This window comes from Labrus bergylta, chromosome 8 (genome assembly GCF_963930695.1).
Source record: "Labrus bergylta chromosome 8, fLabBer1.1, whole genome shotgun sequence".
Taxonomy (NCBI): Eukaryota; Metazoa; Chordata; class Actinopteri; order Labriformes; family Labridae; genus Labrus; species Labrus bergylta.
Genome location: NC_089202.1, coordinates 11,072,234 through 11,085,690, shown reverse-complemented (window position 1 = coordinate 11,085,690; position 13,457 = coordinate 11,072,234). Strand labels below are relative to the sequence as shown.

General features: G+C 38.3%; 2 protein-coding genes across 2 annotated transcripts; one reads left to right on the top strand and one right to left on the bottom strand.

The window, feature by feature from the left end:
* Positions 1 to 4,849: 4,849 nt before the first annotated feature.
* Positions 4,850 to 6,687, bottom strand: LOC136179843 (serum amyloid P-component-like). The gene is made up of 4 exons (XM_065958054.1): positions 6,594 to 6,687; positions 6,027 to 6,084; positions 5,759 to 5,861; positions 4,850 to 5,669 (listed from the first exon to the last, which is right to left on the bottom strand). The coding sequence occupies exons 2-4, from the start codon at positions 6,082 to 6,084 to the stop codon at positions 5,159 to 5,161; spliced, it is 672 nt and encodes a 223-aa protein (XP_065814126.1). The 5' UTR covers positions 6,594 to 6,687; the 3' UTR covers positions 4,850 to 5,158.
* A 461-nt stretch (positions 6,688 to 7,148) lies between these two features.
* On the top strand, positions 7,149 to 13,049 carry LOC109990045 (26S proteasome non-ATPase regulatory subunit 4). The gene is made up of 10 exons (XM_020642007.2): positions 7,149 to 7,294; positions 8,105 to 8,245; positions 8,329 to 8,443; positions 8,825 to 8,911; positions 10,431 to 10,499; positions 10,597 to 10,812; positions 11,094 to 11,202; positions 11,334 to 11,471; positions 12,446 to 12,501; positions 12,597 to 13,049. The coding sequence occupies exons 1-10, from the start codon at positions 7,269 to 7,271 to the stop codon at positions 12,765 to 12,767; spliced, it is 1,128 nt and encodes a 375-aa protein (XP_020497663.1). The 5' UTR covers positions 7,149 to 7,268; the 3' UTR covers positions 12,768 to 13,049.
* The last annotated feature ends 408 nt before the right edge of the window (positions 13,050 to 13,457 follow it).

Genomic DNA, 13,457 nt, shown 5'->3' with positions numbered 1-13,457 from the left:
TTCCTTCATATGCCCCAGAATAGTGCGAGGAGTTACGGTGACATTGAGCTAACTGGTGTTAGCTATTGAGACAGGTATGTACACTGACCTTTCTTCACTCACCGTTACCAGTCCTTCTTGAATGACCAGACCTTCAGGCAGTTGTGATGAAACATTGGGAACAAACAACAGGTTATGTCCTGCAAATCTGGCTCCAACATGTGCACGGACATAAGTGGTAGTTATCTGTTCAGCAGCCAGGCGTATGCCTCTCTTCCCTGTCTGTACTGTCCCCACACTTTGGCTTGGGTCTGACAACTGTAGTAGCTTAAGCATGGATTTAGCTGTGTTCACTGACACAGAGAAAATTCTGCTGATGTTCTGAATGCTCTGTGATTTCGACTTTTGCATCCCCCACTTAGCAATCAGTTCTTCAATCACGTTGTATCCAATAATAGGCTGCTCTGCAACGTTGGGGTCACTGGATACAAGCATTGGAACATGGAGTGTCTTTTCTGCATGTGTGTCACTGTCCAAAAACAACTCTGTCTCTATCCAGCCATCATATGGGATCTCACTCCCATTTGCAGCTACTGCAGCCAGTGGTTCTGTCCCCAGAATCTCAGCAAGTGGCCTGACGGTGCTGTGTGGGAGATGTTGTTTCTGCCACTCATTGTTAATAAGACTTGCCTGAGCTCCAGTGTCCCACAGAGCCTGAACTAGAACATTGTCTAGGTGACACTGGACTGCGCATCTTCTCCCTATCAGACCAATAAGCTTTGATTGGCGTTGTGAGGGCATGTACCCGGTAGTTGTCTCACATGCAGGTCTAGTGTTGTCCTGCGGTGGGATGGCAGAGAAGCTTTCTATGTGAACACTTTGTGGCTTTGTTGAAGCTGAAGAGCTATTTTATAGAGATATATTTTGCAGGGAAATATTATTTACTTGGGACCTGGAGAGTGGATAGGCTACTGTTGGTCCCTTCTCAGAAGCCCCCTCCCGTTTCCCGACATGGTTCTGTTCTGTCTGCAGCCACGAGAAAGATGGCCATCATGCCCACAGCGATAACAGTGTCTGCATGTGTCGTTAACCTGAGCTTCTCTACATGTCTGGCATCCTCTTGTCCATCTCGCTGCTGGTGATGGCGGGTTGACAGGGTTGGGTTTTGACTTTGTTGCCTCTAACGTCTCATTGAACAGCTTTTTTACTTCAAGAACATCAGCTTTGAGACCCTCAATCAGCTTCACAGTCTCTGTATCTGGCACTTTACTTTGACTTTGTTTTTTTTTTAATGGCGACACTCCCACTCTCTGCCATCTGTGTTTCATGTTTTTTGTCGGTTTCACTGTTGAAAGATAATTGACTGTGGTCAACTTGCAGCTCAGCATGAATCTCATGACCCTGGGTGGTTTAGCTGTACTGTTCCTTCTTAGTTTGTTTTGTCGCTCTGACTCAAGACTGGCAGCCTCATTTATCTTTTCTATGAGAACCTCATCTGTAACTTGAGAGTTGCTAAGATGAGGTTTGAGCTGAAATTTCACTGCCTCACTGAGCCAACCAGTCTCTAATGAGTGAAGGAACTTAAGTTGAATCAGGTGTGGGCTGAAATGCTCTCCTTCCTCCTCACCTGACTTCCACAGCAGTTTCTCTCTAAGCTGAACAAAAATCCTTGAGCAGGCTCTTTGTGGTCTTGACAAATGTTCATGAGTCTGTGGAGAAGGTACTTTGTAATGTCCTCTCAGTATGGTTCTTAGTGTGGGGAGTGTTAGGTCTCGCTTAACTTCTAGCAGGTCACGGAGGTGAAGGCCTGGACTCGCTGCTTTAATCACAGCTTCAATAATATCAGTCTCTGAGTAACCCTTCTTAAGCCCAGACTCAATTTGATTGGTCAGGCTTGTAAAGGGCAATTTTTTCTTTTGTCCAGCTTCTCCTATCTGGCCCCAGATCCGAAAGTCTTTTCACAATGTCACTTCTTGTGCTGTAAGGGTCGGAGGCTGAACGGTTCCCCTTTTCACTGTACTGCTGCTGAACTGGATCTCTAAAGCCTCAATCTTTTCCTCAAGAGCATGACGTGCCTCTGCCTGAGCTTGCTGAAGCTGAGCATACTCTTGTTCAAGTCTTTTAATTTCACTTTGCTCAGTTTGTTTTTTTGCTTCGTCATATCCTTGTAATGATTTTATGGACAACTGAAGATTGTTAATGAACTGCTGAAACCTGTTGGATTCCTCACTCTTTTCTATTTCATCCATAGTGCTCTCTGCTAGCCGAATCAGGTCACGACAGGATTGTCCTTCAAATTCCGTCCCTGACGGTTCACTGCACTTTAGATGCTGGCATACCTTGATGACCTCTGGTTTCTCAAGTGTCCACAGTGCTACATTAATCTCATCCTGGAGTTTCTCCATTTTTCCTTCTCATGGGTGGCTCGCCAAATTATGTTACACACACTGAATTATGACAATGTGGCTTCCATAAGAAAGGTGTTTTTATTTACAGCATTCGTAACTACAAACACAACAGAAAGACAGTCTTGTATGAGAATCGGCATATAGTGCTGCTTTGCAGACTGTCTGATGCGATACAACTGTACTTACTTCCTGCAATACACAGGGAACAGTGCCAGTTGTTGACATTCAATGCTGCTACTGACACCTGCTGGCCACAATGAATATTGTCCTGCAGGTATTACAGCCTAAGCAGGTGAATCCCTCCTAGTCACACAAATCATCTTAATGACATTTAACCAGAAAAATAATAGTGGGGGGCACCAATGTAATAATATAACTGATAACCAATAATCACAGGCATAGTCTGAGCTACTAAAATACCCAGGGTGCCACATCTGGAACAACCATCCAGGGGTCAGACTTTTCAAATCATTTCAGATTGTATGCAAACACAAGAGGTGTAAACCATAAGTTCCATAATGATGCGGTATTATATTAAGTTTTGTACAAAAAACTCTTTGATATCACAAAGTCACATTGCTATTTCCATAAGATTTAACACAGTACTCAACTTTGTGATCCATATGAGCCAATATCAGAGGCCCATTAGATTCAATCAGGTTTATCTTTTTCAACTTGGTAATAATTTCATTTTCAGAGCTTTTACAAACATTTATTTGTAAAATAATCTATTTTTCTTTTGATAAATAGTCCAAAAAAAATCCTTAATTTATCACACTCGACCTGCCATTTTTGAACTTCAGAGTAAAATACATGTAACTTAAAGATGACACTAAGGATCATTTGTATGACATACAATTTGACTTTGTATGGATGATGGATTGAGTCTCTGTGGTTTGAGAGCTCAGCTACCCTGACATAAAAAATCTAGACTATTCTTTGTCCCGTATAAAGGATTTCTGCTGGCTACAGAAATGACAGTTGCCACCATCCACTCCAGGACCAACAAGCTGAAGGTTACGCTTTTGACAAGTGTGTACAACTATTTTTCCTTTGTCTTTGATGTAGTCTTAAACAGCTTTTATTCCTCTGTTCATAAAAAATGCCTTCTTTTGTTGCATGTGAATCTTTATTGTTAAAGGCACTAAACAAGTTACTGAGGTGGCTGTCAGAAAGCTTCTTTTTTTAATTTAACGTCTGAGATTTTGATACAGTAATTTTTTAAATACTGTAGCAGAACTACACGTCTTAGACATCAACTCATACTGTGCAATGTACCGCCGTTTATGTTTGTAAGGCGCATGTGGTCCGTGCAGCAGAGAGGGAGAAGGGGAAATGTGAGCTGTGAATTTTAAAAGAATGAAAACCACTCATGTTCATCCATGCACAGTTGAGGATTTAGGACCGAGCCTTTTTTGTATTCGAAGCCAGTCGTGGCACCAAAGAGAAAAGTAGAAAGTTCCTGCAAAAGTTCAGGATCCAAGTGACAATGAAATGAGACACTCCAGGACGCCTGCTTTGACATGTATTGTTGTGTATGGTAATAACACTGGGATGTCCTGTGTTTCTTTTTCCCCCCTTTTAATAATTTCATGTCTGATAAGCTGTCTGACATCAACCTAGTCCCGGTCAATATTAATGAATCATCATCAGAGAATTGGTTTACACTGTGGCCTGAGACATTTCAAGATGAAAACTCCACATTCCTGTGAAATTCAAGTAAAATTTACTACAAACATTGAAACTCTTAGAACCCACTATTGACCAACTTGGTATAAACTTGATATTAATTATTTCTTGTATATGCTGAAATGTAAAATACTGACTATTTGAACACATTTGATGGTTGAGTGTGAAACAGCCACCAAAGAAAACATTCAGAGAAACATGCTCTCGACTATAAGATTATATTTGTAACACCTGGATTTTGGTGTGATTACGATCATTTTCTTTGAATGGGTGGTGCTGTGTAATTGCTGGATGCAAACCAGTTCTGTCGCAGTTGTTTTGTACTACACCATGGCACAAGAAAAACATCATCATCCTACGGTGCTTTAAAGGGCGACACACTCCGTGTAGACACTACAATGTATTTGAAGTAATGCAATATGAACCACAATCTGCAACCTTTGAGCTCTTAGAAAGATATTTATTAACATTGTTGATTGCTGCAGACTGAAATAATACAAGTCGTATTATTTACTATAGCTGATAGTACACAATCTGTATACTGACAGAAGGATGTCTGAAACTTTATAGCGCGAGTTGCCCATGAAGGGGGACTATTTGACAACTTCGCATTTTATATTTCATGTTTAGATTGTGATATGATACAGTAGATTTTCTCCATGACGATTCTGGGTTGTTAATCTCCCACGCTTTTTTCTACATGAATGTTTCACACGGCTTACAAGCCAACATTGCTGGTTATCCTATATGCTCCAATTACTATATTTTTACGGTGTATAAAATGTGTATATGTACATAGGAGTCACGGAAATGCCTTCTCATGCAATATGTGCTGCCTGTCCCTCCTGCCATGTTTCAGTTATGTGGTGGTGATGTTTTCATGTCTTATTTTAAAGGATTAAACATATTTTCTAAATCGTAGTTTTGGCTTCTTTATGTGTTTTATGTTCATTGTTTGTAATGGTGTATTTTCACAGAAGTGAATACTCAAGGGTGTGAAGACATTGTAATCATCTGTAGAAAACATATCAAGTGCTTGATAGTGCAACCTGCAACAAATGATTTGTGATTCAATAACTGTGTTACATAACTTCCCTTTCTTCTTCCACAAAAATATCCCCTGATATTTCCAACTCCAGGGATCTCCAATTGAACACATTTCCTGGGGTGAACTGTGCATCCGCCACATAGCGTTTGATCTCAGCATTGGACAGTACATAGTCCCACATATGGAGTTTAGTAATCATACCAAGGAAAGACTGACTTGCATCAAAACCTCCGCCGTAGGAGTCTTGCTCTTGCCCAAGGATGGTGATGGGAGCTCCAGTGATTGGCCCGGTTTTGATGAACCTCTTGATGGTTTGCTTTCCGTCCACCCACAGCTGAGCCAGGCCGTTGTCAGAGCGCCAGGTGGAGCATATAGAGTGCCAGGTGTTTGGCGGGAATGACAGAGACAGGAAGTCCGTGCCTCCGTCCAGAGCATGCATTCTGATGTCGCCTTTTGAATTGATCTTAAAGAGGACAAAGTCATTGCTGAACGATGGTGTGGCCAAGGAGAAGAGACCGTAGTTCCTGGAGAGATCGGTGATGAATCTGAACAGATGTGTCAGCTGTTAGAAACTGGGATAAGCAATATTTCCAATCATAAAAAAGGCCATCTGATGGCACTGCCAGTTAGTTACCTGAAACAGACAGTCACAGAGTCAAACTTGGTTTTTGAGGTCAAAAGTTTCACGTGATCTGTGCTAGTCTCTCTCGGGAACACGAGAACTTTGCCTGATAGATCTGCACAAGAGAAACTAAATCAGCATAGTTTTTACAAGAGAACAGTGAGCAAAAAACTGACTACAAGATATAAAATCCTGTTATTAAAAACAAACAGAAGCAATGCATCCTTATCTTTTTAATGTTACAATGTTAACACAATCTGGTGTATTAAGTTTGAAATACCTTGGGGTGTTGCAAAACATGTTGCAAACATCACCATCAGCAGTACGACTGTCTTCATCTGAGATTGTTTTAAAAAAGAAGATGGAGTGATTCAAAGTGAAATAGTATCATCTTTTCTGCTTGGTTTTTTTTTTTTGCATCACAAGCAGTTTTGTGACATTTTTTTACATTACTCTTACAAAGGACAAACAAATGTCTTTTTTTTGTTTTTCCAATGCAGATAAGAAAAAGAATTCCTACAAACAAACAAACAAAATCAGATTTATCTTCATTTTCATTACACACATTTCAAATACTAAGATGACGAAAATCTTATCAAGCATATAACCTGAAGTGCAAAACCAGGAAAGTCCAAAGTGTCTTGTGTAAGCATAATTAATATAAATATTAGGGGATAGATAACTTTTGAAGATATCATTTATAAATGTACAGTATATGTACAGGCTTTTAAAATTCCTTGTTTATTCCAAAAGGTACATTTACACAAAATGACAAAAATAACATTAAAAGAGATCTGGTGCAAATATTCAAATATAACAAATTCTAGATTAACAGAATTTTGTTTACCTTGTAACTTGGCTGTCGGCTTGTTGGGAGGAATACAGGCCTACTCAGGTTTCAGGTTGTCTGGACTGCTTTTATTTCAGAGACATTATATTGATTTGCTGTCATCACATTGGATTATGGACTATTTCCCAACTATATTATCAAAATAATTGATTAGTAGAACACGTGATGTAGCAGGGGGATCTATTTGGGTATAAATGGCAAACATTTCCAGACGATCAACGTGCATGACTATTTTTTTTTTTTTTTTGCCCTACTAGAAATAGACAACTTTTTGATGGTACTGTATTAAATGTTTTTGTTTTTCCATACTTGGTAGTGCCCCATTCAACGTGTCCTATTATTTCACCGTGAAATCTTGGCATGCAACGCACCCCAGTACAGTCGATGGGGTGGCTGACCCACTAAGACACTGCTTCTACCCAAGCTTCTTTTTATAAAAACATATTTAAATGAAAGCAAGCAAGGTAACATTAAATGATAATATCGTATTTTTGCATTAGTTTGGTTTTAACATTACGATTGGAGCGGATTGTATTCCACCAGTAGTAACCATAGGTGGTAAAAAAAATCATTTATTTTCTTGTTCCTTAAAGCAGCAATGTGTATGTAATATGTAACAAACAACATTACCCATAAGTCCTCACGGTGACGTAGTGAACCTCAGACGTCAAGATGGTGCTTGAAAGTACTATGGTCTGGTAAGGAATTAGAAATTTGTTTTAAGTTAAGAACGTAGAGACTTTATTTTATTCAAAATAAGCTACAATTCAATTAGCGAAATGCCCATGTTTTGATTTGGCTGGCTGTAACATTTGTCAAAGTATCATTTCTTTGTTTAATGGTTAAGATGCTCTCGCTATTCCCTGAGTCACTCCACAACCTAGCTGCAGTTAGCAAGCCAGCGCTTCCTGCACATAACAACGATACTTTTGGTCATATTATGTCCTTTAATCTTGTAAAATGTTTATTAACAATAATGGATGTAAAATCACGACCATACGTTATTCAAAGTAAAGTCTAGACTTTGCTCCAAGAGGACTAAAATTGGCTTTTTATTGACGCGTTAGCATTAGCTAGCCAACAAAACCAAACCTACTTCTGTATCTGAAACATGAAACTCATTAAACCAGTTTAAACAAGATCACGTGTAAAACGTTGTAATATTTTGCTTATTTAATTTATCTTTTGTTAATTTACCAAAAACTGACGTGTTTATGTTGTTTAATATCAAATCCAATCCTCTCTTTTGAGATGATAAAGTTCTCTTGAGATTCATCATTTACCAAAACTGTGATCAGTCTTTCTTTGACTTATTAATTGCTTCAGTGTCGCTGTCAACCCCTTTTGATTATGTAAAGGTTTACACACATTAATACATTACATGAATGTGTAACATACATAGGCACACCCATACATATTTTCCTATTGTTGATGTTGACCTATCACAGTAATGTAATCTGTCAGCCCAAATGAGTGATCATAACCAAAACTGCTCTTCTGTCTTGAAGTGTGGACAACAGTGAATACATGCGCAATGGAGACTTTCTGCCCACCAGGCTGCAGGCTCAGCAGGACGCAGTTAATATTGTTTGTCACTCCAAGACACGCAGCAACCCTGAAAACAATGTGGGCCTCATCACCATGGCAAAGTAAGAGACGGTATGCTCTGTTAAATTAACTAACTATTTGTTGTGTATAAAAATAACAACACTTGTCTTGTGTCTCGATGAAGCAACTGTGAAGTGCTGACAACACTGACTCCAGACACGGGCAGGATACTGTCGAAGCTGCATGCTGTGCAACCTCGAGGAAACATCAGCTTCTGCACCGGCATCAGGGTAGCACATGTGAGTATGTGACTCTTACATAGTTGGTCCTCTCAGCTTTTATAACAGGGAACAAATTGGTGTGGAAAGGCACATTTTGAGACATGGGGGGCATGGAGTGTAAATTAAAATCAAAGATAAATAGCCTTTACTTAAAAAGGTCCAACATTTAGATTATCTTAACTCTGAGTGCACCTCTAAATATTAAGGATAAACTCAGGGCAAGCATAATATAAACTATAGGGAGGTTTTTACAACAGATATTTAAACTTGTGATAAAAAGAGAAACTGGTGATATTACTAAATATCTGTTTAGAAAATATCTATTTTTCTATTTGTCACAGAAATGTATTGGCACTTAATTTGCTAATTTTTCTTTCTTTCTTGTGTTTCTCACTGTAGTTGGCGCTGAAGCACAGACAGGGCAAGAACCACAAATTGCGCATTATTGCATTTGTTGGCAGCCCAGTGGAGGACAATGAAAAAGAAGTGAGTTAAATTGTGGGATAAGTCTGTCTGTTCTGCATTATATTTGTGGTTATTTTGTTTCCAGACAATTACTTGATATTCATAGAGATTCATTGAGATTCATAGAGTAGACCTAGAATGATATCAGATACAAAGAATCTGTTGAATTGATTGTTTGCACCCTGATGAAGCTTTTTGTTCAGCACATTCTTAACTATATCTATTTAAAGAAATGCATGACTGCAATATAGATGTAAAAACAAGTCTCTTTTCTCGATATATAGATTATGTGGATTATCTAGTGAAATTGAGGAAATCTACAGGTTTGAGAAATGGACTGATTAAAAACAAGCTGAATCAGCAGTACTATTCAGCATACTTAGTGAATTTTCTTGTCTAGTCAGTTACAGAGACTATAGTGTGTGAAATGGATGAACTGAAATTGTGGTTTGGTGAAAATAAATTATCGTTTAACTGGATTAAAACTAAATTTATGATTTTTGGAAATAGAAAAAAGGAGGAACACATCAGCATGTCTGTAAACGGTGTTCTCATTAAAAGAGTTTCTGAAGCAACATTTTTGGGAGTCATAAGTGATGAGAAACTGACGTGGAAACCTCACAGAATATGTAAAGAGAAAATTGTGTCAATGTATTGGTGTTTTGTACAGAGCAAAGGAAAGTTTGGATTCTGCTTCTCTCCATATGTTGTACTGTTCGCTTTTCTTCCATATTTCACTTATTGCAATGAGGTATGTGACCAACACTAAACCTTTGTTTGTGTCACAGAAAGGAGCGATCAGACTTATAAACAAAGTGAACGTGAGAGAACATACTAACAGACTGTTTATAAGCTCACGTGTTGAAATTTCAGGATCTAGTTCACTTGAAAACATTATTAGTCATGTCTAAAGCTAGAAATAATCATTACCCAAAAATGTACAGAAGTTGTTTGTGTTTACAGCTAATGAGGAGGATCATAGACGGAGATTTAATTTTAAAAGTCCATTTGCATGCACTACATTAAAACAAATGTGTATCTCAGTAAATGGAGTTAAATTATGGAATTCTCTCAATAATCATTTAAAATGCTGCTCAAGTATCATTCAATTTAAAAGAATGTAAAAAGAAATGGTTCTGGGAAATTATGAATGTATTGAGTTGATCTAACTGATTGTATTTGATTGTTTCTATATTGTTGATCTATTTTTTGTTTTGTGAAAGAAAGAGAAAACAACAGGTTAGCTATCTTATCTCAGTATCTTTTGTTATTAGGAAAGGGGCAGGTATTATAAGTTTTCTTCTTCCTGCTCCTGTTTGCTCATGAACAGTGTTTCAGAATTATGAGAAAATATTTTTTGTTATGTATTATTGTGTTGAAACCATACACTGAAATGAGCAAATGAATCAAAAATGAAATGAAATGAGCCATCTGTCATGGAATTATTCAGACATGTTTTTCATTTTTGTTTTCATCAAAGATGTTTATGTCCTTGACAATACATTTTGTTTATGTGTCTGCTGAATGTATTTTCTTGCAGCTGGTCAAAATGGCTAAGCGTCTAAAGAAGGAAAAGGTCAATGTGGATATCATTAACTTTGGAGAGGAGGTGAATATATATATATCAAAGATATACACACTTTCTTGACTTTCCAGTGTGTTTTTCTGGTCTGCTCACTGAACTTTAATCTTCCTCACTCCTGCAGGAGATGAACACAGAGAAGCTCACAGCCTTCATTAACACAATGAATGGCAAAGAGGGTGCAGGCTCCCACCTGGTCACTGTGCCTCCAGGCCCCAGTCTGGCTGACGCCCTGCTGTCCTCGCCAATCCTCGCTGGAGAAGGAGGTGCAGTGTTGGGTCTAGGTGCCAGTGACTTTGAGTTTGGAGTGGATCCAAGTGCTGACCCAGAGCTGGCTTTGGTAAGAGAGAGGAAGAAAGAGTCCTCAATAGTTCACTGGCTTATGTGTGGGTTTTATTGTAAATTTAAATCACTACTTTTCTAAAAAAAAAAAAACAGAATACTCCACCCACATTGGTTTTATTTGTCACAATTACCTTCTACACCTCATTTTCTGTTCACTGTTGTTTTTAGTCATCATATATTTTTCTTCTACTGCTGCTACCTGCTGTTTTTTTAATATTTAGAGTAATGCAGCTCTGTTGTTATGCCTTCTTACTGAATTCTTCCTGTCCCTTCTAGGCTCTCAGGGTGTCCATGGAGGAGCAGAGACAACGACAGGAAGATGAAGCTCGCAGAGTGGCTGTTGCATCAGCTGCAGATGCTGGCGTTTCCTCCCCAGCCGCAGATGGTGAGAAAAAGAAACCTCCCACTTAATATACTATCACAGAAGCAAATTTCTGCACGTCTTCAGTAGAGGTTTAGTAGCTGTCAACCTGAGTGTGTCCCCACCACATCGCTTTATCACTTTTTCTGTTGCAGAGTCGGATGAAGCTCTGTTGAAGATGTCTGTTCCACAAACAGACTCATCCACACCTGCTCTACCAGACTTCAGTCGCATGACAGAGGATGAACAGATCGCCTATGCTCTGCAGATGTCTATGCAGGGACCAGGAGCAGGTTGAACACTTGTATTTAATCACATCAGTACATTTAAAAGGCATATCAGAATCTTTAACATTAAGCTCTTCACTCTCATTTATGTACGGTAACTGTACATCATGCATTTGTCAACTCCGTAGTCAGTCTGTGGTCATAATGGTTAGTTTCAGTTTTCACAAGTGAGATTCTTTAACTTCCACTTTTTCTTTAGTCTCATGAAATGCTTTGAAGCTGATAAGAGTTGTTTTGACATATATGTGATTCTAACAGCTCATGTTACACTAATCATCCCCACACTACATTATTGCCTTTTGACTTGGGGCTCAAGACATATTAAAGAAGGCAGGAGAATCCATTTTTGTGGCTTCAATGTAGACGTGATGTGTGTGTTTTACTTGCATTATTGATATTCTTGAACCTGTAATAAGCCACAGACAAATACCAGAGTAAAAAGTATCTGCCTTGTACGGTACAATACTATATGATACACTTTATTATCCCCTTGGGGAAATTTGTCTTAGACCCCAAACAACTAAAACAGGCAGAAAGCAGCAGCATGTGAGTACGGGTTGCAAGCAAATCAGCTTCACAGAAAGTCCTGCATTACTTTATTACTGTATCATTACTGTGGGCAACTTTAACTGTTTCAATCCAGCTGCTAGTTGGGATAAAGATAAATGGATATGCTGATGTTGATGTGATCAGTAATTCTTGGTATAAGTACCATTCATAGTGTATTATACTTGCTTGTCCCAGTAGGAGTAGGAGACTGGGAAGCCAAAATGTATTCCTAAATATCTCTTGTGTGATTAACTACAAAACTGTTGTCAAGAATTGTTTTTTTATAGGGGTATGGTCTATATTTACAAAGTATTCTATTAGCCTCAAATATAGTACAACCAGACTACAAGTGATGTATTACATAAATAACAGGCATCAATCTGCAATACTAGTAGTTTTTATTGCCACATATCTGTCAATTTTTCATACAGAGTTCGGTGCTGAGGATATGGACACGGGAGCTGACATGGACTCCAGTAAAGCTAAGGTACACACAAGCCTTTCTCAGTTCCTATTTAACATTTTAATTGGATTAAAGAAAAGAGCTGAATTACAATAAGAATGAATCTATTTTGTGCCCAGGATGAAGAGGACTACGATGTCATGCAGGATCCAGAGTTCCTTCAGAGCGTCCTGGAAAACCTTCCCGGGGTCGACCCCAACAACGAGGCCATCCGTAACGCCATGGGCTCTCTGGCTTCTCAGACCAGCTCCAAACCTGACAGCAAGAAGGATGAGGAGAAAAAGAAATGAACATCTTAACAGATGAACTTTATATATGATAAATAAAAAGACCTGAGAATTGCACTGCATGTGTTTATTCACAGTAAGGTTATCACTATCCTTAAAAGGAAACATTTTTCCATTGACTTGTTTATGTAGCCAAATTAAACAACTTTGCTCTTTTTGACTGTAAAGTTAAAGGGCCTGTTCTACATCAATTGTTTTGTGTGTCAAGCAGATATGCTTACTTTGAATCTTTTGTAATCAGTTATATGTGCAGGTATCCTTAATAAATTTACAGATTACAATGTGGTACTTAATCTGAGACTTCAATTTACATACTGTTTTGTTTACTACTAAAGCTAAAGTTTTAAGATGAAATGTAAGTGCTTTTACTGGTGAAACAAACAGGTGTCATTCAATTCTTCAATTATGTATGCATATTAGGATGGGAATTTCAATATTACTTATTTTTGATCAAGAAGGGAAGACACTTGATCTTCGTTAGTAAAGATAAATATTGTTATTAAAAAACAAAAACAAATGAAAAGACTATTTATTTGTCCAATTATGATCATGAGAGGTTTCAGTTTGAGCTTCATGTCATTTCTAAAAAGCAGATGGGCATGTTGGGGTTCTGTTTTAAGTTAGATAAGGATATGAATCTGCATGAAATCTACAGAAAAGAGTTTGGATTACAAGTAGTTCAATCTTTAGTTT

Bases quoted from the DNA above. Each gene is read 5' to 3' on its own strand.
- LOC109990045 (XM_020642007.2), top strand. From the start codon at position 7,269: ATGGTGCTTGAAAGTACTATGGTCTG. The intron at 8,912-10,430 runs GTGAGTTAAATT...ATTTTCTTGCAG, and splicing joins TGGAGGACAATGAAAAAGAA to CTGGTCAAAATGGCTAAGCG. The intron at 11,472-12,445 runs GTTGAACACTTG...TTTTTCATACAG, and splicing joins TATGCAGGGACCAGGAGCAG to AGTTCGGTGCTGAGGATATG.
- LOC136179843 (XM_065958054.1), bottom strand. From the start codon at position 6,084: ATGAAGACAGTCGTACTGCTGATGGTGATGTTTGCAACATGTTTTGCA. The intron at 5,862-6,026 runs GTATTTCAAACT...TCTCTTGTGCAG, and splicing joins ATGTTTTGCAACACCCCAAG to ATCTATCAGGCAAAGTTCTC. The intron at 5,670-5,758 runs GTAACTAACTGG...ACATCTGTTCAG, and splicing joins TCTGTGACTGTCTGTTTCAG to ATTCATCACCGATCTCTCCA.